The sequence below is a fragment of the Mirounga angustirostris genome, unplaced genomic scaffold (genome assembly GCF_029215605.1).
Source record: "Mirounga angustirostris isolate CCGP_5_RB_7025 unplaced genomic scaffold, mMirAng1.0.hap1 SCAF_1, whole genome shotgun sequence".
In the NCBI taxonomy this organism is placed as follows: Eukaryota; Metazoa; Chordata; class Mammalia; order Carnivora; family Phocidae; genus Mirounga; species Mirounga angustirostris.
In genome coordinates this window covers 116,722,312-116,747,058 of record NW_026991709.1, presented here as the reverse complement: position 1 = coordinate 116,747,058, position 24,747 = coordinate 116,722,312, and the positions used below count along the sequence as shown (strand labels likewise).

At 35.3% G+C, this 24,747-nt stretch overlaps 1 protein-coding gene across 5 annotated transcripts in view; it reads left to right on the top strand.

Annotated features, from left to right (window-relative positions):
* Positions 1 to 24,747, top strand: part of DIPK2A (divergent protein kinase domain 2A) — a 44,255-nt gene that overhangs the window by 6,817 nt on the left and 12,691 nt on the right. For 2 of the 5 annotated variants that reach the window (XR_010410233.1, XR_010410232.1), the window contains exons 2-4: positions 9,241 to 9,544; positions 14,228 to 14,555; positions 23,014 to 23,246. Coding sequence is in view for 3 of the 5 variants with exons in the window: in XM_064586779.1 (XP_064442849.1) it covers positions 9,241 to 9,544; positions 14,228 to 14,555; positions 23,014 to 23,017 (636 nt within the window). In the remaining 2 variants the exon portion in view is untranslated. Of the gene's footprint in view, positions 1 to 9,240; positions 9,545 to 14,227; positions 17,096 to 23,013; positions 23,254 to 24,747 lie in introns of those variants that run through there. The other 3 variants (XM_045903619.3, XM_064586783.1, XM_064586779.1) reach the window with 2 other exon arrangements.

The window sequence follows — 24,747 nt, the reverse complement described above, 5'->3', positions numbered from 1 at the left end:
GACAGGCAGAGTGGTGGGGGCGGTATTGAGATAGCATTCTATGCTAACTCAAAGTTGTTGAATGGTCACTTAATGTTTTAGAGCCTTAGTTTCTTAATAGGAATTATAATAGTTACCTATAACAAGATTGTTTTAAAGAATAAAGGAGATAGGGTTATTCGGATAATATACACAAAATGTCTTTAATTGTAGTTTTTTTTTTTTTTTTACAATATGTTAGTACTTTGCAAATCAACTTATTTCATTTTTAGATAGTTGTAGTTGAAGAGTTCTTTAGTACATTATGTTGACATCTATCTTAGAAATATATACATTTTACTCTTCCTATGACAGACCTTCAAATGTTAACTTATTTACATATATACACACCATAAATACCTATGTAGTTGCTGCTGCAGGCAGTAGGTTTTTTGAATAGTAATTAAAAGGAAGGTTAGGGATTTGTCCCATATGAAGTACTTTGTAGAAAGAATATTGTAGGAAATAGAGTTTAGATAAAGATTCAGTAATACAAAGCAAATAATTCAATATTTCTCTAAGTTATTATAGTTCAGTAATTCTAATTAGTACAGTAACAAGTGATAATTTAAAAAAAGGGTTAGGTCTGGTCTAATTTCTTAGACTGAGACACAATCTTAAAAGGTCATCTGAGGTAGGTATGAAGCTTCAGGGTCGTCTTCGTATTTTGCCTTTCTAGTGCACATTTGGAGTTTTAACTGAAGTGAAAAGATCTGGCAAGAATTGTGTGGCATTGTTCAGTAGTTCCAGGAACTGATCTATATACTCTTAGGATACAGTGAAGATGGCAAGCCAGGACACAGTTTGTGCAGCCTTTGTGTTCTGGGACACTAGGTGTCGGCGGCAAACAAAAAACAAGATAATTTCAGACTTTACATACTATAAAAATAACAAAGCAGACTCCTGTGATGGACTGGGGATGGGCTACTCTTAATTGGATGGTTAGGAAGAGTCGCATTTTAGCTGAGGTGTAAATGATGAAAGATATGGCCAATGGTGCAAAGATCTGAGGGCAGAGTGTTTTTGGACAAGAGATTTGGCAAATCCAGAGGAGTCGGGAGCATGGGAGTAGGGAAGCCTGATAGAATATAAGATCATACAGGTGGACAAGGATCATATCCTATACAGCTTTGTAACCATGCTTAATGAGTTTCAGATTTTTTTTTTTTTTTTTTCAGGACAGTGTCAAACAGTAGAAGTGTTTTTAGTAGGGCTTGATTTGGGAGAATGGACTTTAAGGAGTAAAAGAGAAATCTGAAAAGCTTTTGCACAAGATTGTGGGAGAGAATGGTAGTTTGGATTAAGATGGTTGTGATAAAGGTTATAAAAAGCGGACAGAGCCAATATATTTTGGAAAAATAGTTGACAGGACTTGCTGATGGGCAAAGGTATGATGGAAAGGGAAAAATAAAGAATATCTCCTGAGGTTTTGATCTGAGCAACTACTAAATAATTCCTTATTATGATGTGGAAGCCAGAAAAGGAATGGCTTTGGGGTAGGGGAACCAAGAGTTTTGTTTTGTCTGTAGTGAATTTAAGGCAACAAAAGGAATACAAATCTAAAACCAGGCATCAGGTTTAACAAAGAGAGATACTGTGCTACTTAGAGGATAGTTTGGTCTTTTTCGGAAGGGTGATGTTAATTCAGTTTATGTTTTAAAGGAACCAGGGGAGTAAGTTAGTACTTACTATTCTACTTGTCAGACTTTAAAGAAATTAAGTCTTGAGTAAAGAAAGCAAGGTAGCATTCTTGGGTTATTGGGTCCAAAGAAGCTTTTATATCCTTTTTCTTTCTTTGAAATTTTGTCTTACTGGAAGCAAATGTTTGAGGATGGTGTTTGTAGATATGTATTTCAAATGTGGATCACACTTGGCTGATGTGACTGTAGGTAAGAAAGCATCAGTTGAGACAAGTAAATTTATGCATATTTAAAACTTGTAGCCAGGTGATTTTTTTGGGGGGGGGGTCATTTCTTAAACTATTATAAAAGATTATTAATTTCTATTAAACTTATGTAGATTTTTTATTGATGCATTTTGACATTAGTTTCCAATTTTAGAAACAGCTATTGGACATGATATTCAGTGAAATATCATAACCTTGCTATTTTCAAGGCATTGCTTAATAGTGTTGGAATTCTAGGTGGGTGGAAAATGGCATTCAGAAAATCATTTAATGAACTAAATGGAACATATCCTGTAACTTGGAAATCTTGAGATTATTAAGATTCTACAATATTTACAATGGATTTTGGCCACTATTTAGCAATATAAATTAAGAAGCTAAAGTCTTAAGAGAAATTTTAGCAAAAATTAGGTAACCATTAAATCATCCCAGTAATTTTACTATATTCCCCCTCCAGACAGTTCACAAAACTGTGAACACATTAGTCTGTCACCAGTACAGTTGACTAATCTCTGTGAACAGCTGTTATAACATGCGTTACTACAATAGGATTTTGTTCATATTTGGGCTTTTAAAAATAATTTGAAACTTAAATTGAACTTTTAAGCATTTTCTGTTCTTTTGATAACATTAACTTTTGATAAGTATTCTCAAGTTTAAATTAGTGTGTGCTCAGAAATGCCAGTTCTGTAGAAAACCTATAACCAGATTTTAGATTGTATGTTTTGATTATTAATAGGTTTTTTTTTTTAAGTCAGCTTTTTATTTAGGAATTTCCTTCTTTAAAAAATAAGTGTTGTAATACATCTTTTTAGGTGAGCTACAAAGTTATGTTCCTTTTAATGGAATGTTGTGAAGTAGTAAATGACTATAAAATATTTTATTTCTTGTATTAAAGGAAGTATGATCTTTTTTTTTTAAGATTTATTTATTTTAAAGAGAGAGAAAGAGCACGTGAGAGGGCAGGAGTGAGCATGGGGTGGGAAGGGAGAGGGGGAGAGAGAGTCCTAAGCAGACTCTGAGCTGAGCGGGAAGCCTAACATGGGGCTCGGGCTCGATCTTAAAACCCTAAGATCACAACCTGAGCCAAAAGCAAGAATTGGACACTTAATCCACTGTGCCACCCAGGCGTCCCAGTCTTTTAAATTTAGTATACAAACCCTATTTTTGGTGATGTAAGGAGGAAAAAAAAAAGAATAGGTCACAAGTTCTAGAGTTGACCTTACTTTAATCTGTCAGTTTTATTTGTACATTGTATGTCTTTTTAAAATGACATATTGTGACATAATAGAATAAAATGACCTTGTTAATCTGGTAGGTCAGTGGTTATTGATCAAAGGGTATTATGATATTGTAAAAGCTTTTGTTGTTTTTTTTCTTTAAAGAATAACATATATCACAGGATATTTGTTAATTCCAGTATGTACAATGTTTCTGGATGTTAAGGCTTTTTTTTTTTTTTTTGGTTGTTTTGTTTTTTTTTCAAAGCATGTAGACCATGTTGAGTTTGTGTTTTATTCTGTAAGTCCAAGCATGATCTGGTCCCTACCTCCCTTTACAGACTCTATTACCTCAAGCCATTTCCTCCTCATTCATTTTTGTGAAGCTACTTTGGCCTTTTCTTTAATACTGAGAAGACTGTTTCTAACTCTACTATGGCCTGGAACATTTTTACTGCCCCCTCCCCAGTCTGTCTAATATTACACTCATCTTTTTGATCTCAGCCTAAATCGCACTTCCTTAGAGAGGCTGCCATTTACCACACAATCTCTCTTTCTCAGCATACTCTACTTCATAATTTGTAACAAATTATGTAATTTATAATTTATGTCTATTTAATAATCATTCTCCCAACTCAGGTTAAAAAAACTTCCTGAGAATAGGGACTGTTTTATTTACAACTGTTTACTTAGCATTTCAGGATGGTGTTAGGCTAGATCTAGAATTTTTAATACAAAATTTGTATTCTCTTCATTCCACAGTGACTCTCTCACTCTCTAACTCCAGCTGCTTACAGTAGTCAGTGAAATGTGGGTTAACCTACAGTTTCTTATCTGCAATTCCAAATTTAAAAACCTGTAGAAAATAGGGTTTGTCAAATTAAAAAAAAATATGAAAACACAAGATTTATGTGCTTTATTCCACTTAGGATGTATAAGCTTACATTATTTTCACAGCATACTATGTCCCAGATTCTCCGTAATATGAGATTGCAATATATGCAAAACTTGGAAGCTTCTGAAACAGGAAGATATTGGATTGAGGGGTTTTACTAGCCAGACTTTACCTCTTTATCTGTGTGACTTTAGGCAGATCACTTAAACTGAGCTAGTTAGATTGCACTAGATTTACAACTCATGTACTTCCAACTCTAGAATTCTTAGATTTCACATCCCTGTTATAAATCACATAAACTATCATGTTGGTTGGTTTTGATCAGTAAATAGGCGATAGATTACTTCAGCACTTAGGATTTTGTGGTGCTTAACTATTATAAATGAAAAGCAAATTACAATGCTGAGTTTATGTGTATACATGTTATCAAGTTTTAATTTTTTTTTGTATTAGTGCTTGTGGATGCCCTGTACATTTTTCATAACATTAAGCCTTCCCAAGGTTTGGTTGCTAATTCATATATTCCACTGTAAATTAGAAACTACTAGAGGAAGTGATGATGCTTTTCTAATTTGGTGGTTCTTGACTATATTTGGAAGATGTTCATTATTTGTAGATGACTTTCAGTAAGTGATACGAAAATAAGCATAACTTGATGAATATCTGGACTTCTTATTTAGTGGATTTAAATAGGAAGTAAAAAATGTTTTGGTAAGCAATTGTTTATAAAGTAGTATAAATCTGCAAAGTACATTTCATACTCTTTCCTTTGGTTCTTGGATTGTCTTGATGAATATATATGGTGGTACAAATATTATTCCAGTTTCACAGAGAAAAAGACTAAAGCTCTTAGAAGTTTTCGCTTTGCCATAGTCACAGCTCATGAGATGCAGAGTGATTTGAAGTCCATTATTTATTTGTTTATTGTCTTTTAAATATACAAATTTTATAAAATGTTACATACCATAAAAAATATATCTAAATTTTCTAATCTTTAATATCGAGTGTATACATTTTATGTCACCTTCATCTCATTTTCTCTTAAAATGGAAGATGACCTTAGTGATTTTGTTTACTTATTTCTGAAACTTTGACTTTAAGGTACTGTCAATGCCTGTAATATTATTATTAGTATTATTTGAGTTTTATGGTATCCAAGAGGTAGCTTGCAGTTTTCTGTTACCAAAAAAAAGAGAAAGAGATAAAGAGACATAGTGATTTATTTTAGGTTTCATATTCAAAATACTTTTTATTTTGTAAATTAACTGAAGGCATTTAATATTTTTTAAAATCTTTTTTTTTTTTTTTTTTTTAAGATTTTATTTATTTGACAGAGAGAGACACAGCGAGAGAGGGAACACAAGCAGGGGGAGTGGGAAAGGGAGAAGCAGGCTCCCCGCAGAGCAGGGAGCCCGATGCGGGACTCAATCCCAGGACTCTGGGATCATGACCTGAGCCGAAGGCAGTCGCTTAACCAACTGAGCCACCCAGGCGCCCCAATATTTTTAAAAATCTTATCAGTTAACCCTGACTTAAATTTCCACTTTTAATTTTTACATTGGTAGGAATAGTCATAGAAGTTTTCTTTGGGTGCTCACCAATTTAATTTTTTTTTTAAAAAAATACAGTAATTGAAAGGAAATACATACTTTTATAACTGTTTTGTACCTTTGTACAATTTTAAACTAATAATTTAGTTTTAAAATTTGACTGGTTATACTTCGATGTATATTCAACCTGATGTAAAGCCCTTAACAAATAACAAATGGAGTGCCTCTGGTCAAGTTAGAATTTAAACCATTCCACGTTTAAAGACTCCATCCTGGGCGCCTGGGTGGCTCAGTTGGTTGACCAACTGCCTTCGGCTCAGGTCATGATCCTGGAGTCCCTGGATCGAGTCCCAAATCCGGCTCCCTGCTCGGCAGGGAGTCTACTTCTCCCTCTGACCCTCCCCCCTCTCATGTGCTCTCTCTCATTCTCTCTCTCTCAAATAAATAAAATCTTTAAAAAAAATAAAATAAAATAAAGACTCCATCCTTCAAATGAAAAGTATTTGTACATATTTTTTCAATTGTAAATAACTCATTAAAATATACACATTTTATGTCCAGTTACTTTAAACTATGTGCCTGTTGTTCTAGGCAATTTGAAAATCTGATCTTAAGATTTGTTTTAAAATAGGGGCGCCTGGGTAGCTCAGTCGGTTAAGCGGCTGCCTTCGGCTCAGGTCATGATCCCAGGGTCCTGGGATCGAGCCCCACATCGGGCTCCCTGCTCGGCAGGAAGCCTGCTTCTCCCTCTCCCACTCCCCCTGCTTGTGTTCCCTCTCTCGCTGTGTCTCTCTCTGTCAAATAAATAAATAAAATCTTTAAAAAAAAAAAAAAGATTTGTCTTAAAATAGAAACTGTGAATCTCAGCAATAAACTTCTTATCCTAGCTACTGTAGGGTTTTTTGTTTTTGTTTTTGTTTTTTTGTTTTTTGTTTGTTTGTTTGTTTTTGCCCTCTTGGAGTTTGGTAATCAGAAAGTAAGAGTTGTGTTTCTCATTGCTTGATATATTTAGCAAATCCACGCTGTAACATCTTAAAATTTTGTCTTTCAAACTCTGCTTGACCATGATAATTTGGTTCTAAGCCAGAATTGTTTTAAATAAAAATTATGTTTTGGCTTCCTTTGGGCATTTTCTTTGTGCTATAGTGTGTTCAATAGAATTGTTTTCTCATTAATGAAATCTATTTTGATTATACTATGAAAAATTCCTGTCATCTGAGCTAGTGGTGTGGATTCATTTATTAAAGTTCTTCCAAAAGATTAGGTAGCAAGCTATATGAAAGAATTGTAGTGCTCTTCTTAAAATGAGGCATAACAGGATTTCAGTTAACATTGTCAGAAATCACTGTATGAATATAAAATTGCTCAGTGTGACATTTGTTCATATATTTTATCCTCTTCTATGAGGGACTTGGGTAATGAAGGGTATATTTGACTGTCATTTGCCAGTTGGAAAGGCTCCAAAAAACAAGGAGGCATTTGTACATGTGCAGATGTTGGCAGGGTTCCCTTTTCTCCTGTTGTCAAAGACCGGTTTATTTTCACAAAGATATATTTGTATCTGTCCTACAGTATAACATGTGAATAATATACCAATAATGTATGGAGGAATTTTTTGTTTTACTTTTTGTGGGACAAAACTATATAATCTCATATATTACCAATTTTTAATGCTTTTCCTTTTTTTCATTTAATGTCATAGACTTTATACATGAATACTTCTGGGAAACAGTTAAATCTTTTGTAATTATTTGTGTAAATTTTGAAGGTTAGGTATTTTAAAATTGGGAGAAAAAGTTGAAAATAAGATGGTTAGCAAACATTTTTTTGCAGTTCACATTGGACATGAGCAGTCTCACTTTTCCCAGTACCCAAAAGAAATAAAAAATTCTCAGGTATAAGATGAAAAATGTGCTTCCGTCCTCCTTCTTGCTAAAGAATCAGATGTTGCCTTTGAATTAAAATTGAATCAATTCATTTACTATATTTAAAGATTCATACTATTATATCTAAATTTTTAATTTACATAATTAGTGTTTTATCACAAAACTGTAGATATTAAAATTTAAAAGAAAGTTACACGTAAAAAGAAACAATTACAGTTTCTGTGCATTAATAGTTATAGTTGAAAGGAAGCACAAATGAAAATAGGTGATTATGGATCAAGTTTAGTTCTAAGAACATTTTGTTTTAAAGTTGATAAACATATTAATATTAAGGATATTACTGATTTTTTTCAATTTTATGGAAGTTCAGGGTAAACTTAATATTACTTATTTTCATAAGCAGTCCAAGAAAAAGAGCCTCATCTCTAGCTCTTTAAATGTGTGTAGATTGGGGTGCCTGGGTGGCTCAGTGGGTTAGGCATTTGCCTTTGGCGCAGGTCATGATCCCAGGGTTCTGGGATCAAGCCCTGCATTGGGCTCTCCACTCAGTGGCAAGTCTGCTTTTCCCTCTCCCTCTGTGATCTCTCTTTGGCCCTCTCTCAAATAAAATCTTTAAAAAAATGTATGTAGATTGTTCAATTTTAGCAATAGAAGTAATCTGTATTTATATTCTGCAGTGTTTTGCTCTGTTTCCCCTACAGTGTTTATGTGAATATCATTTTATAATTTCCCCCCCATTTTAAGGAAAAGTGCTAGGCTTCCTCTATACTTCCTCTAGTCATGTTATCTTCCAAGAAGTTGTTTAAAACATTACTTCCCATCCTTTTGCACCACAATGCTCATTTTCGCACTGGAAAGTATCTTAGATAAAGCCTGACATTTAAGTTTAAAGTGACTTGTTTATCAACGCAAAAGACTTTTATTTTAGGATGTTAATTTTCCCAGTGGTTATAAAATCCATTAGGAAACCTTGCTAAGATTAGGAGAATAAATAATTTTAAGGTTGAGCTAAAGGTGAACAGAAATACAGTGGCAGTAGAAAGGAAACAAGACTGACTTGGGACCAGAGGTACTTGGAGTGCAGGTTGCATCAATAGGATATCAGATTGCTCTTTACTAACCTTTGGGTGTAGGTTAAGAAACACTTCTATAAATCCCTCTCTAAATTGTACCCCCACCTGCTTGTGGACTAGGTAGCGTCTCTATTAAATGCTCTCTTAGGACCCACACCACTTCCTAGTAACTAACATTTATACACAAAATTATTTGCTTAGTATCTGTCTCCTCTTCTAAAATTTTTATTTTAGAGACTGTTTAGTTCACTCTTAATTGCCAGCAAGTACAGTGCATGGTGCCTGGTAAATACTTGCTGGCTAATAGGCCTGCAGTGCTGTTCATTCAAAAGAAAAGATGGTTGACTGTACTTATACCAAGTCAAAAAGATACAGGAAAATGTAAATACTTCCAGATTTGGTAATAAGGAAGGTGCCTTATGTTTGTTGATCAGTTTGGTTCTGAAATTTATGAGCAAGACTTACTCTGTTTTAGCTTTATAATGTAAAGTTACATATTTAAATTTTTTTTCAGGTCCATAGTAATGGTATGAATTAGGAAAGAAATCACATTTATCTCTCTCCAACTCCTGAATATAACAAGAAATCCAAGTAATGCATGCCTAGTAATAATCTCTGCTGAGAGGATCTGCGGGTAGACCTAGAATATTTTAATCAGAATCTCTTATGATATTAAGATAATTCTTTTGTAGAGTTTTCCGTCTGATGAAGGTTGGCCATTTGCAAAATATCTTGGAGCTTGTGGAAGAATGGTGGCTGTAAGTTATGTTGGAGAAGAACTGTGGAGTTACTTTAATGCACCATGGGAGAAACGAGTTGACCTCGCTTGGCAATTAATGGAAATAGCAGAGCAGCTTACAAACAATGACTTTGAATTTGCACTCTACCTCCTGGACGTCAGTTTTGACAATTTTGCAGTTGGTCCTAGAGATGGGAAGGTAATCATTGTGGATGCTGAAAATGTTTTGGTTGCTGACAAAAGGTTAATTAGACAAAGTAAGTATATAACTTACATTTGCTTCTTAGACACATTTTTTTAATGTCAAAGTTTGCATTTATATGAAACAAACCTTTAATTTCCTTCTTAGATGGAAGCCTTGCCTCTTTGTTTTATTTGACCAGTATCAGTAAACGCAAGCCAGTTTATTATACTTGTACTCTTAATCACAGTTCTCCATATTTAGTAAAATATCCTTTGGATTCAAATGGACACAGATATACTGTGTGTGTGGTGTGTGTGTGTGTGTGTACACATGTCTTTTTCTTACAGTCTGCTACATTCTGTGGTTTAGGAATGTAATGTAGAATTAAGTTTTTATGTAGTTACAGCCTATCGGAGAAGCTGTTCTGCTCTCATGGAGGTCTTATTTTTCTGTGGGATCACTTATAGTGATGTTCTGTGTTCCGTTGTTCTTTGGGGTCCCTATGGTGATTTTCATTTTCTTTTAACCATTTAGATCATTTCTAGCCCTGCAGATCCCTAACTTTGATTTGACATTATTACATTTTATCCAAAATTTTGCTCTCCATTTATTTGTGTTCAAAACACTGTCTGAAGTGTTTTGAAAATTAAATGCCACAGGAATTTTAAAATGTCAGGGACAAAGCCTGTAACTCTATAACTAATCTACTTAATAAAAGAAACTGAGAAGTGGTTGTTCTATGGTGACGGTCTCATATTTTTAATCCCCTCTTCTCCTGTCATATGAAGATCTTTTGATGAACTCAGACCAAAAATGTGTGGCACCTGAGGAATGCAGTGAAAGTAACAGTAATTTATTAGGTTGACACTTAGGTTTTTGCATGATCTTATCTGATCCTTGATTTTTCCCAGTACTTGTTCTGATTCCATACTCACCAAACTACTTTTTTATTTCTTGACTTGCCACGTAGATCCTCCCACAGGGAATAGACACCCTGCTCGAGTGCACTCCACTTACTTCTTCCTACGTTTGTGAATGTTGCAGCAGCTTACACCATCCTTTTCTTTTTTAAAGTGTACAGTTCAGTGGTTTTTAGTATACTCACAAAGTTGTGCAACTTGCCTAAACTTTTAAAATTTCTTGTAATTTTTTTATGCAGACATTCTTGGAATTCATGTCACAGTTTTATACCAACTAATTCCTAACCTTGGATGAATAACCACCACACAAGTATATTCATACAGTGAGCATTGCCCCAGTGATACTTTAGCTGTGACCAGTTCTTTTCAAATGTCCCATGGTAGGGTTGTTTAAATATCTACTTTGCAAAACACCATATTTATTTATTCACACTCTTTTCTGAACTCTTCCTAGTAAATGATCTTTATTTTCTCCTTCACAGGGAAACTGAGGTTTTGCTGTGGCAACTCCCTTAGTGTCCTTCCCTTTATTATCTAAATTAGTAAAAACAATACACATTCATCTTTCTATTTCAGACAGAGTAGATCCTTCTCTGAGAACTTGTTGCATTAGTTATCTTCAACTTACCCACTCCCTCCTTAGAATCCAGTTTCTCTTCCCTCCCCATAAACAAGCATGTCTAAGACTTTTTCTGCTTTCCCATGCTTTTCAGCTGTTGTTAGAAGTATTGCTTACTCTGCTTTTTTCTACTCCCTCAGCCTCCATTCATTCCTCCACCCATTAGAACCTGACTGAGATTTCTGCATTACCATTAGCAACCACCTAATTGCAAAATTTATGAAGTGACTGATCAGTAACAACTTCCTGAAATTCTTCCATCCTTTGGTTTCCTCTATTCACGTAGTTTCTTTCTTAAAACATAAATTTGATCTTATCACTTCCTTGCTTAAAGTTTTTAATGAGTTCCCATTGTTCTTTAAGTAAAATTCAAACTCCTGTTTACATAATATCAATACCACAAAAACAAGCAATCTTATTAAAAATGAGCAGAGAACCTGAAGAAACATTTATCCAAAGAAGACATACAGATGGCCAACAGGCACATGAAAAGATGTTCAACATCACTAATCATCAGGGAAATGCAGATCAAAACCAGAGGTAATACTTCACACTAGTCAGAATGGCTAGTATCAAAAAGACAAGTAACAAGTGTTGCCAAGGATGTGGAGAAAAGGGTACCATCATGCACTGTTGGTGGGAATGTGAATTGGTGCAGCCACTGTGGAAAATAGTATGGAGGTTGCTCAAAAAATTAAAACTACCATATGATCTAGTAATTCCACTATTGGGTATAAAAACAAAACCATTAATTTGAAAAGATATATGCACCCCTATGTTTGCTGTAGCATTATTTACAATAGCCAAGATATGGAGGCAACACAAAGTGAATGGATAAAAGAGGAAGTGGTGTGTATATGTACGTGTATATATTTAATATACATATACACAATGGAAGTTTAGCCATAAAAAAGGATGAGATCTTGCCATTTGCAACAACATGGATGGACCTAGAAGGCATTATGCTAAATAAACAACATGGATGGACCTAGAAGGCATTATGCTAGAGTTACAGGCTTTGTCCCTGACATTTTAAAATTCCTAAATGAAAAAGTCAGGAAGAAAAAGACAAATACCATGATTTCACTTATGTGGAATATAAAAAAAAACAAAGGAAGAAGCAAACAAAAGCTAGACTCTAAAATACAGAGAACAAATTGATGGGTTGCCAGAGGGGAGATGGGCAAAATAGATAAAGGGGATTAAGAGATTTAAATTTACAGTTATTAAATAATTTGGAAAGATGAAAAGTATAGCATGGGGAGTATAGTCAATAATGTAATAATGTATGGTGACAGTTGGTGACCACATATCATGGTGAGCATTGAATAATGTATAGAATTGTCAAATCAATATGTTGTGTATCTGAAACTATCATAGTGTATGTTAATTCTACTTCAATTTAAAAAAAAGCTTTGGTGAACCAATTTTTTAAAATTTTGTAACATATTTTTTTGTTTGTTTGTTTTAAGATTTTATTTATTTATTTGACAGAGAGAGACACAGCGAGAGAGGGAACACAAGCAGGGGGAGTGGGAGAGGGAGAAAAGCAGGCTTCCCGTTGAGCAGGGAGCCCAATGCAGGGCTCGATCCCAGGACCCTGGGATCATGACCTGAGCCGAAGGCAGACGTTTAACAACTGAGCCACCCAGGCGCCCCAGTTTTTGTAACATATTTGAATGTGAATGTTTCAAGCAAAAGTAGACTGAGTAATGTTCTCTGTGTACAAAAGAAACATTAAAGAGAAAGAAAGGGAAAAAACCTTAATCAGGGCCCAGTCTGCTTCAATTTTAATATCCCTCTGTCTACTACCCTTGATGCTTCAACTACAGTGGCCTTTTGTTTCTTGAATGAACCTTTTTGCTTCTGGGCTTGTCCATATGCTTTTTCTTCTGCCTAAAATGCCTCATCTGTCTTCCATACACAGCTAGCTACTTGTCCTTTGAACGTTAGCTTAAATGTTATACTTGACCACTATATCTAATGCTAGGGAAGGTTGTTTCTTTCATAAACCTTTCTACTGTTAAAAATGTTTGTTTCCTTTGTAGCATTTTCCACTATTTATGATAATGTTTATTTATTTAATGTCTATTTCGCGTACTTGATAGTAAGCCAGTGAGGGCAGGAACCATCTATTACTTATTTTGTTTACCAGTATATACCCTTGCCTGTCCTAGAGTAGGCATTCAAATAATTATTTGCTGAATGAATGAGCTTTTTTAACTAACCACTCCTGCCAACCCCTTAAGTTCCAAGGTTCCATCCTGTCTTTGTTTCTTGCCTTTGCTTTCAACATGCTTTCCAATATAATTCAGCTCTTCTCTTGGTTCCATCAAGCACTTGTATATTGATGTGTTCTAAATATGTGTACCGTACCTCTGACGTCAAAGTCCTAAGTTTCAAGTGTGTTTCTAGTTGCATGTGATATGCCCACCTGAATATCTTGTAGTTACTTTATATTTACTCTATATTTATGTATGAAATGTTAACAGTATTATGTAAATAATATCTACCTTGTCATCCAATTAGAACCTTAAACTTTACTCAAAACTAAACTCCTATGTTTCTACATTTTGGCTTTTTTTTCTGGACCATTAGTTACTGTCGTCATCTCAGTCCCTCCAGTCTTCAGTCCCGTTATCTTTCTATAAAACAAGTCATGTTTATGACCACACAAGGTTCAACCTACTTCTCTAGTGTCATTTGTACCTTCTCCCCAGGTAGCTGTCTCACACTTTAGCCTCCATGAACTTACTGGCTCCTGAATCAGCTGGAACAAGCCCTTGAGTCCATGCCTTTGCACATACTTATACTGGGCCTAGCGTACTGTTTTCCCACATTTCTTTTCACTTCACACTTGCTTATTACTTAAGACCTAAATCAGAAATTGTATGCAGCTTTCTACAGCCCCAGGAAGAAGTACTGCTTCCTCTGTACTCTTGTAGCATTGAGTCTTCTGTATGGCACTTTCTCTGTATGTTGGAAAGTTTCAATCTAGACTGAACCCTTGAGTAGTTAGAGACCTTGTCTGATCTCTCGGCCTGGCATTGGTGAACTCCCACTTTATATATAAATTAATAAATTTCAATGTTTAAAATTATAATACAGTTTTAGGAACCAGTACTACTGTGTTAATTAGCAAATTGTTATATTTTGGGAAGGAATGAGAACTCTTTTAAAATGTATTTTTCTCTTTCTGCTTTCCCCCTTTTTACAGATAAACCTGAAAATTGGGATGTATGGTATGAAAGCAAATTTGATGACTGTGATAAGGAGGCTTGCTTATCATTTTCAAAAGAAATTCTTTGTGCTCGTGCGACTGTGGACCACAATTACTATGCTGTTTGTCAGAACCTCTTATCCAGACATGCCACCTGGCGTGGCACTTCTGGAGGACTTCTTCATGACCCACCAAGTGAAATTGCCAAAGACGGCCGACTAGAGGCCTTGCTGGATGAGTGTGCCAACCCAAAGAAGCGCTATGGCAGATTCCAGGCTGCAAAAGAACTGCGTGAATACCTAGCACAATTAAGTAACAATGTGAGGTAGTCTATGGTGAATTTTTCTTTTCTCCATTTAAATAGCACTGGCTAAAACTAAACCACCAAAAACTATGTGGAAAAATGAAATTTGGAAGTAATACATTCAGAAGATAACTTGCACTGATAAATCTATGTTAACATCAAAATAAGACATTACTTCAAAAATCTTGTGATGCTTCTGCAAATAAGTTTGTTCTTACACTTTGGAGACTTGAGCTATCATCATTGACTGCTTTGCTCCCCCGAATGCCTGAGTGAATTAATGAATATTGTGAAGCTATTGGAAATGAGTCTGATAGTTACATTGGCTTGTGTATCAAAGGGTACTTGGTATTTGACTTAGTTTCCATTACTATCATGATTTTGTGAATCTCTTGCATTTACTTTGAATGTCAAGTTAGATTGGCCTGTTTTATAGGCCATTTTTTCCTTCTGATGTATAGGTGTTTTTTTCCACTCATTTTTATGTTTTTTTTTTAATTAAATTTTACACATTCAGGTTATTCTAGGTGTTTATTTAAATTTGGACTAGTTTTTGTTCAATGCTATGCGGTACACATTTATTGTTAGGGCAAGGTTCCCAGGTTTACTGTATTTTCAGAGAGCTGAATATTTTATCATGTAAATACTTTTCTCCCCACTTTCTGTGGTTTCACCATTGCATGAAATCATTCAAAGTTATTTAACAGTTACATCCCTCTATGCCTATAATTATAACTGTACACTAAACACAAAATTTGGCATATGTTGCAGAATGTCATCTTGTCCTTTTAAAGGCTTTAAGAAGAGTATACAAGGATTCTACACCTTTATGTTAATGTTGATTGAGAAAAAAAAAAACAACACAGTATTTTTTAAATGCTAACTAGTCCAAGATAGTAATGCATATGCCAAAGAAATGTTAGATCTAGTGTCATGGTTAGATTTTAAAATTGGTCACCTACGTATTCTTATTACCACACTTCCGGTACTCTAACTCTGTCATTATTACGTTCAGATCTTCCTGGTTATTTTATATTGCAAAGGTAAGCTGCTTCCAGGCATATGTGACTTAAAGATATCCTACCTTATATTCTTTGGTAGTTTTGGAGAAATTACCATGGTATAGTCATCATTTGAGTTTAATTGGGTCTCATAACTTTTTATTTATTGATGGACTAGTAATTTTTATTGAAAGCAGAGTTTAGCCAGTCTGCCCAACTTGGTCTTCATTACCCCATTGTCAAGCATCAAAACATCAAATTTAAGTATGTGGATAAAAATTAACAAATGTGTGAAATTTGTGGGCTATTTTTAAAAGTTACAATATATAAATTGACTATTGCTAACATAGGTGATAACTTCTTTTTTTTAATTACCGCTTTAGCATACGGCAAAGTTTGGTGTAGTGCGCAGTATTTAGTTCTAGACTGACCTTATTCTAAATCAGAAAGTGATTAAAATATGCACAACCAAAGCCAGGTTTTTCTTTTCTTTTTCTTTCATTCAGCAACTATTTATTGAGCATCAACTCTGTGCCAGGCACATTACTAGCTGCTATACACTGTATAAACGTGACATATGGTTAAGTAACTTTACAATGATTATCAAATACTTTAATGTAGGTATTAAGTTGAGATAGCATTGAGTTAGGATGGTACATTCATGTTATTTTACTGTTGTGATAGAAATTCTACTTGTACCATCTATAACTGGGTTGCTACAAAAAAGCATGATGAAATCAATAATGTTAACCCCAGTATAAAAACTGGGAGGAGAATGGTAAGGTCTCTCCATTATAAAATAGATTGCATTATGTTAGTTTTTATACATCCATGTATTACAGATATCAACTAGCCCTCAAAGAAACATTTAAGTGCTAGAAATTTTATTAAGCTGACTTTTTACAACTTCAGAAAACTTTTGAGGGTAGTAGGTAAAATTATTTGTCAAACATTCACCACTTAGAACTTCAAATTAAATACACATTTTCAAAACAGCCTTTTATATTTGATAAGTGTTCATTACAAACTTTAGAATGCCAGTCACAGAGGGTTGTCTTTATGTGGCTTAGCAAACATCTATCTTACTTTGGAAAAGTGATTGTTATTGCAGACCAGGAAGTGAGAAAACACTGCCAGCAGTGATTGCTACTGGAGGTAGTTGTTACAACTACCATTTCCCCCGTGAGATTATGTGGAATTTCTTTTATCTTTGGAAAAAGTTGAGAAGATAGTAAAAGAATTAGGAATTTTAAATTACAGGGAAAAATATGTATGTGAAAAGCAATAAATATTTTGTTCACTTTGCTATCAAGATATTCACTATCAGATATTTATTATACAGCAGCAATTTATATTTTTAATCATTGCCCATTAATAGACACAGTAAAATATTTTTGAATCAGACATTTGGGGTTTGTATGTGCATTAAAATTGTCTTTTGTACTGTAAGTTACTGTTTAATTTGAATATTTTATCAGAACTGTCTCCCTGTGCCTTTATAATATAAAGTTGTTTCTACAACTTTTAATGATCTTAATAAAGAATACTTTAAGAATCACACTTTTCAGACTGTCTCTTAACTTCAAATATCTAAAATTTTTTGAATGGAAAGTGAGGTTGTGTAGATAAGTTATTTTTTTTTCCTCTGGCATGTATTTTGATACCATTTTCAGAAACTATCTGGTTGGTTGTGTGCTAGATTTAAAGTTTGTGTGTTTTCTTTTGTTTTTTTGGGGGGGTTTTTTTTTTGGTAGGAAAGTTTTTTCTATAGTAGATAACTTGTACTGCTGATATGGGAGTTTTAAAAAAATTACGGAATTTTTCAAATGTATACAAGAGCATAGTATGATGAACAATAGTTAACTATGGTTATACTAACTTCAGAACTTAGCAACATGTGGCCTTATTTCATTTATGTCCCAATCTACTTGACCCCAGGTTATTTTGAGCAAATCTGAGAGATGTTATTTGATTCAGAGATACATATTTCTCTTCCAACAAAATCACAGTACCATTTCACATCTAAAAATTAACAGTAATACCTCAGTATCACCAAAGCAGGAAAGCTTTCAAATACCATTGTCTTTTCTCAAAAGCTCAATATCCAGCTGCAGGGGTTCTAAACTGCTGGCTATATACATGGAGTTAATTTGATGATCAATAAGGATAATAACTAACATGGACCAAAACATTGTAAATATGTAAATTATGCATTCAAAATGTTAATAGCAAACAGACAAACCGATTAGTCACCTTTGGAAGGATATTAGGGAATTACTCTGGAAACTGGTAACTTGGAGACAAAGAAGCATTCATCCTGCCTTTTTACCCCAGGGTAATCAAATAATTGCGTGGAAAAATTTATAAAATACGTAGAATTATTCCAGTTAATAAATGCAGAAGGAGTGTTAGAATATCACCTTTTCATAAATCCTAATGAAATGAGAGCTAGGCAGTGGTCATCAATCGCTACTGAAGCCATTAATTAAAAAGCTGATGAGGAACTTTGTATGGATAGATCAAGATGATGAGACTTGAACTCATTGGTCAATGTGCCTTATACTATGACTTGAAGAAAAGTATCCAGCACCACAAAAAAAGAAAAAAATTTTGATCAAGCCCCTAGATCTATTAATGGGAAATACATGACACAAGGAAACGTGTGGGCATGCAGTCAACAAAATCAGGAACATGGGCAATTCTACAGGATAAATGACTTATTTTAACAAATTGCGAAGAAAAGAAGGGGGACCTTTCACATTAAAAGAATCTTAACACAAAGAGTAAATGCAAATGTCACCTTTGTATCCTGATTTGAACAAACCAATTTTAAAACTGGAAACAGATTTGAACAACTAAATAAGGGTAACCTCGGGTTACCCTTGGGTAACCTCATTCACTAATTTTGCACTTGCTTTAATATGTGGAAAAACCATAAGAGTACTTAATTCTATACTGGGTATAGTTCATTCTATACAAATTTAGCCTCATGTCTAAATTTTCAGTAAGAATATTTTAGTTCTTTTTCTTTTGAAAAGTTATTTGCCCTCTGTCACAAAAAATAGGTAGTGGCCGACCTGGGCCTCAACAGTGGTTTTCTGATTGACTTTAACATTCTTTTTACTATACCATGTTGCAACTCTTGAGAACCAGAAGCATATAGTTGAAGGAAAGAATATATAACTGTAAAAAACATTCATATAAATTTTCTCAATTGTTATAAATTAGAGGACGGGAAGATTTAAGAGGTAGAGAAAACCTGAGTGAGATACAGACAAGGTAAAAAAGGAGAGGAAGTTAGGGTTAAGAGAGACCTGAGGAAAAAGGGGTTTGAAAACGAGAAAGAAAATCTCATAAAAGGGTAAGAAGATCTTTTTCCCTTTGACCTTAACGCTTTATTTAGGCTTCTCTTAGATCTGTATAGAGTTAGATTACTATTCCCATCATGAGTTTACTAATATCTTGTTTCTAGGGGTCTACCAGTCTTTTAAGTTTTGTTTACTTTCACCTTTTTTTTATCCCACAGATATTGTTGAAACTGTAAGCCATGTCCTATATCCTAAGTTCTAAGAATATGGACTCGTAAGAAAGTCCGCCTTGTAAAGTGACATTAAAAACTAAGCTCAACGGTTAGTCAGGCATGGTGTTTTGTTAATTTTAGCTTTCCTTTTCTATGTACATCTCACATGGTTAGGTAATTAAATCGTCTCTTGTATAGGCTATTTAGCTGAAGACAGGACTAACGAAAGCAACGGCCTTTCAGTATTTCATTTTAATTCTGAAACAGTCAATGGCCCTCCAGTGTCATTAAGTGGTCTCCCTAATTTCTTTTCTTTTTGTATTTAAAGACATTGTTATTGATTTTAGTTTCCTGTACTATTTCTTTATCCACTTCTTTAGCTACCTAAATTATTTCATTATACTTGCGTTATCCTAAGGACTTTTATGGAGGTTATCTTTCCATTTTTTGAATAATCAGTAATATTTGGTTGGTGGGGCGGGAGTGGTGAGGAAAACACACCCAGCCCAAATTATATATTTTCTGAGATTTGCTTTAAAAGGTGTGTTTTTAGCTGCCATCAGCAACTCTAAAAATCAACCTTTTAGAGTTTATTTTAAATCAATGCCTGTATTTTTTTTTTTTTTAAAGATTTTATTTATTTGACAGAGAGAGACACAGCAAGAGAGGGAACACAAGCAGGGGGCATGGGAGAGGGAGAAGCAAGCTTCCCGCAGAGCAGGGAGCCCGATGCGGGGCTCGATCCCAGGACCCTGGAATCACAACCTGAGCCAAAGGCAGACGCTTAACAGCTGAGCCACCCAGGTGCCCCAATGCCTGTATTTTTATAGTAATACCATGGGTTGAGTTTCTTTGATTTTATCACTATTACTGGGACACTAATATATATATATATAATTTTTTGTGGTCCTTTTATGTAATGATATTCAGACAATTTATTTTCAAATGTTTGGGAAAGGATAACGTAAGAATTGGATTATAAGCAGATTTTGGTCTTAATGGAACTAGTTAATGAGAATTGGTGCACTCTTAGATGAGATGAAGTTTTGAAGATCTATTACTCTTCTTAAAGGCACTTGCAGGGCACCTGGGTGACTCAGATGGTTGAGTGGCCAACTCTTGATTTCAGCTCAGGTTATGATCTCAGGGTCCTGGGATCCAGCCCCACATTGGGGTTTATGCTCAGCTGGAGTCTGCTTGTCCCTCTCCCTCCCCCTCTGCCCCTCCCCCCTCTCTCTCAAATAAGTAAAATCTTAAAAAAGTCACTCGTGGGGCACCTGGGTGGCTTAGTTGGTTAAGTGTCTGACTCTTGATTTCAGCTCAGGTCATGATCTCAGGATCATGAGATCAAGCCTCGTGACAGGCTCCATGCTGCACGTGGAGCCTGCTTGATCCTCTCTCTCTCTCTCTCTCTCTCTCTCTCTCTCCCCCTCTCCCTCAGGGCTGGGTGGTTCAGTCAGTTCCGTCAGCTGGGATTCTGCTTCTCCCTCTGACCACCCCCCCACCCTACCCCTGCTCATGCTCTCTCTCTCTCAAAAAAAAAAGTCACTTGATGTTGTTAAAGCCATAAATAGGAATCTCTAACACTCAAAAACACTCATCTCCCATGGAAAAATAATGTTTCTCTTAAGTCATTTGAGAAAAGGCAATTAAAAAGTGAGGAAAGATAGACATCTTTAAACCATCAAAAATGTATACTTAGATGTTTCTGAGAGGGAAAGTCTGAATCTCTTTTACCAGTAACCAGTTTTTACCTTAGACAAATTATTTAACATCTATGAGATAGTGTTCACATTAAAGAAACTCATAATTTCTTCTTTGACTCTATTACAAGTTTACTGGACAAATAGGGTTATGTATAGGAAAATACTTTATAGCTGCAAAGTACTGTGCAAGTGTATTGTGATAAACACTGATGGTTTGCCCAGAGAGAGAAGGAACTTCGTTCAAGAATTAAGTAATTGGCTTCTTGCTGTCAGTGCATGACCACCATGACTTTTACCTCCTTATAACTAGGATTAAACAGTTTTAGCAGGAGGAGAGGCTGCAGATATTTTTGGAAAACTTTTTGTGTTTAGGTGAAATTGCCAAAGATGTGATTCAGCATGATAACTGTAAGGGGTTCCAGTTTCTTGTGCTTCATAGGATAATAATTTATAATCAGCAGGCAAAAAATTCACAAACTTTTGGGGAGGGGGACTGTTAGTTCTCATTCTTGAAGCTTAATTTTGTCACCTGCTTTGAAATATCAAAAGTAAGGAAAAATGTCAGTTACCGTGATACTTTAGGTATGGCTACTTGTTTTCAGCTCATGGTTTTCGTTTAAATTTTTCTTTAGTTTATCTGATCAAAATTAAATGGAGCCAGTTTCTATAACTTAAGTGTTACCAAGAAATCTCAAAAAAGGAAACACAGTAGGGAGAGACATGGCAAAATATGCAAGCTTACTAATAATAATAAACCACTTCATCTCAACCCTCCTCATTGGAAGTTGACAGTCCCAGTAAAAATGATAGCGTCAGATAAGGTTTTCCTCTTGGCTTGGCAGAACATGAGTCTTAGGCAAGGATTTAGTGGAGAGACGGGATGCTGGGTGGCAAAGAGAAATTCCTGGAGAGATCCATTTTCTTTGCCCCCTCGCCTTTTGTGACATCTATAATTAAACAAACCATCCAAAAGGAGTACATGATTATATGCACATTAAAATCAGCCCCCTTCCCCTACCCCAAGCCCTTCTTTCCCTCAAATACGTAACTGCTGTTAATGCAGTTTGTGTTGGATTGCATTTAGGTAAGCACACATACAGATTATTTATATAATAGAGATCATGCTTACTATAAAATAGGGAGTATGTGAGTCTTCAGCTGTTTTTGTTTTTGTTTTGTTTTTCATGATTGGCCTCACCGCCTATCAGTCAAATGAATCTATTTCATTCTTATAAATTGAGATGGCAAAGATTTTCTTTAAAGATCAGATAATAAATATTTCAGATTTAGCAGGCTATGTAGTCTTGGTTGCAATTAGTAAATTCTGCCATTGTATAGCACAAAAGCAGCCATAGACAACACATAAATTCATAAGCATGGTTGTGTTTCAATAAAGCTCTATTTGCAAAAACAGGCCAAGTTTGGCCCATGGGTTGCAGTTGGCCAAACTGTTCTGAATTATGACATAGTATTTCTGCATTAAAATTGTCATACTTTGTTTTAACTATTTCTCTAGTTAATTATGTCCAGTGGTTCACTATTAAACACTACTGTAATGAATATCCTATACAAATAATCCTGTACATGTATGAGTACTTCTGTAGGAAGTGAAATTGACAGGTCAAAGATGTGTATATTTAAATGTAAATATAGCTTCTAAATTCTCCAAAGGCCTTTACCAGCAAATACTCCCCAAAATTACATGAAAATGGACTTCTTAACACCTGCCAACACTATTATTTTTTTTTTTTAATTTTTACCAATAATGGGCGCTTGGGTGGCTCAGTTGGGTAAGTGACTGCCTTCAGCTCAGATCATGATCCCGGGGTCCTGGGATCGAGTTCTGAGTAGGGCACCTCTTGCTCAGTGGGGAGTCTGCTTCTCCCTCTCCCACTCCCCTGGCTTGTGTTCCCTCTCTCGCTGTCTCTCTCTCTCTGTCAAATAAATAAAAATCTTTAAAAAAATAAAAATAATGAAAATAAAATTTTTACCAATATTATGTGCAAAAATATTATTTCCTGTTTTTATTTACAATTGCTTAATAATTCGCTGGTAAGGCTTGAGAGAACTAATAACACCCCTTTACCTTCCTGCCTGACTTAGAATAAATTAAAGGACAGATGCAGGAATCAAAACAGAGGATATCACCTATGCTGTTGATAAAGCTGTTGGACAGCTTGGCCTGTATCTGTGATAACAATAGTTTTCCGAATACTACATCCTAAAACTAATCTTCCCCACTTTTATCACAGGTAATGTTGGAAAATAACAGACCTGCCATTAGCAGTCTCTCCTTGGAAAACATACATGAAGAAACAGAATTTGTGATTCATAAGGCAATCATATCCCAAAAGGAAAGAGAGAAAGTGGCTGAACTGCACACGACCAGTTCCCTTTCCCAAACTTCCCAGTTAGATGGGTCACTGGGGAAGGGAGGAAGACAGATCAGGAGTGCCACTCTTAGGTGGTCCTTCCACCAAGAAACGTGAGTAGGAAAGTCAGTGTCTTCCCCCAACACTCCAGCTCCAGTCTGACTGAGGCTGACCATCTCTCCAATAAATGAGATGGTCCTTCAGTTTTTTGTAAACTGCTTATTCTTATCCCCTACCCATTTTTTTAAAAGATTTTATTTATTTATTTGACGGAGAGAGAATGAGAGAGAGCACATGAGAGGGGGGAGGGTCAGAGGGAGAAGCAGTCTCCTTGCTGAGCAGGGAGCCCGATGCGGGACTCGATCCCAGGACTCCAGGATCATGACCTGAGCGAAGGCAGTCGCTTAACCAACTGAGCCACCCAGGCGCCCTATCCCCTACCCATTTTTAAAAGCTGATTTGTTCACATTTTTCTACAGCTTTCTAGGAGTGCTTCCCTCTTATTAAAGATATTAGTCTTTGGTTATTTCCTGAAATTCCTGTATTTATTAAAATCTAAGATGCCATTGCTTATAAGATACCATTATTTTATTATTCCTATTATTATATTATTCCTAAGGGGAGGGAGGTTAAAAAAAAAAACAGTGTTAAGTAATTTAGAATTTATATTAATTGAAATAGCTTGCTTAGACTTTTTTTGGTATGCATACTAAAAGGGAAAATAGAAGCAAAATAGACTGGCTAAGGTATTCACAAAACATTTTCTATTCAGAGTTCACCCACTCTCTTAAGTCAGTTTTTCTGTTCAGAGCCCTTGCTGTTCATGGTTTTCCACACTGTATATCATCCTCTGCGCCATCAAATACGTTGGTGCAGCCATGTTCCTCAAAGCCATATTTCTTCATTACTGTCTTTAGAATTTTTTTTCAAGCCATACCATCAATTCTGTAAGTTTCAATGCTGGCACTTTCTTGAGCTTATCAGTAGATGTAATAAGGTTTCAGATAAAAACAAGACAGAACAAAAAAACACGACTCATATTTTCCTCCTGAAATGGTTCTTGAATAGGGTGTTGAGAGAAGTGTTAAGGGGTTGCACCTTTCAATAATAATGTAAATGACAACCAATTTGGAACATGTGCAGGCAATGGCTCTACTTCACAACTACTGCCTGGCAGGCAGCAAATGTAAGACACCACTCGTTGTACAACAATGTTGATTGGCGGTACGTTAAAATTCGAAGAAATGTTTGTTATAATTGGTGATTTAGAGTGCTTTTTTCCTGTTGTTTTTCTTCCTTTTCATGTTTTGTGGTAAAATACATACAACAAAATTTGTCATTTCACTTTTTTTTTTTAGGATTGTATTTTTTATTTGAGAGAAAGCAAGGGAGCAAGCACTGCCAGGGTGGAGGAGGGGCAGAGGAAGTAGGAGTAGACTCCTGCTGAGCAGGAAGCCAGATGCTGGGCTGCATCCCAGGAACCCCTCCACCCCCACCCCAATCATGACCTGAGCTGATGCTTTACCCAGCCTCCCTCATTTCACTATTTTTAAGTGTACAATTCAGTGGTATTAATTACATTCATAGTGTTGTGCAAATATCACCACCATCATT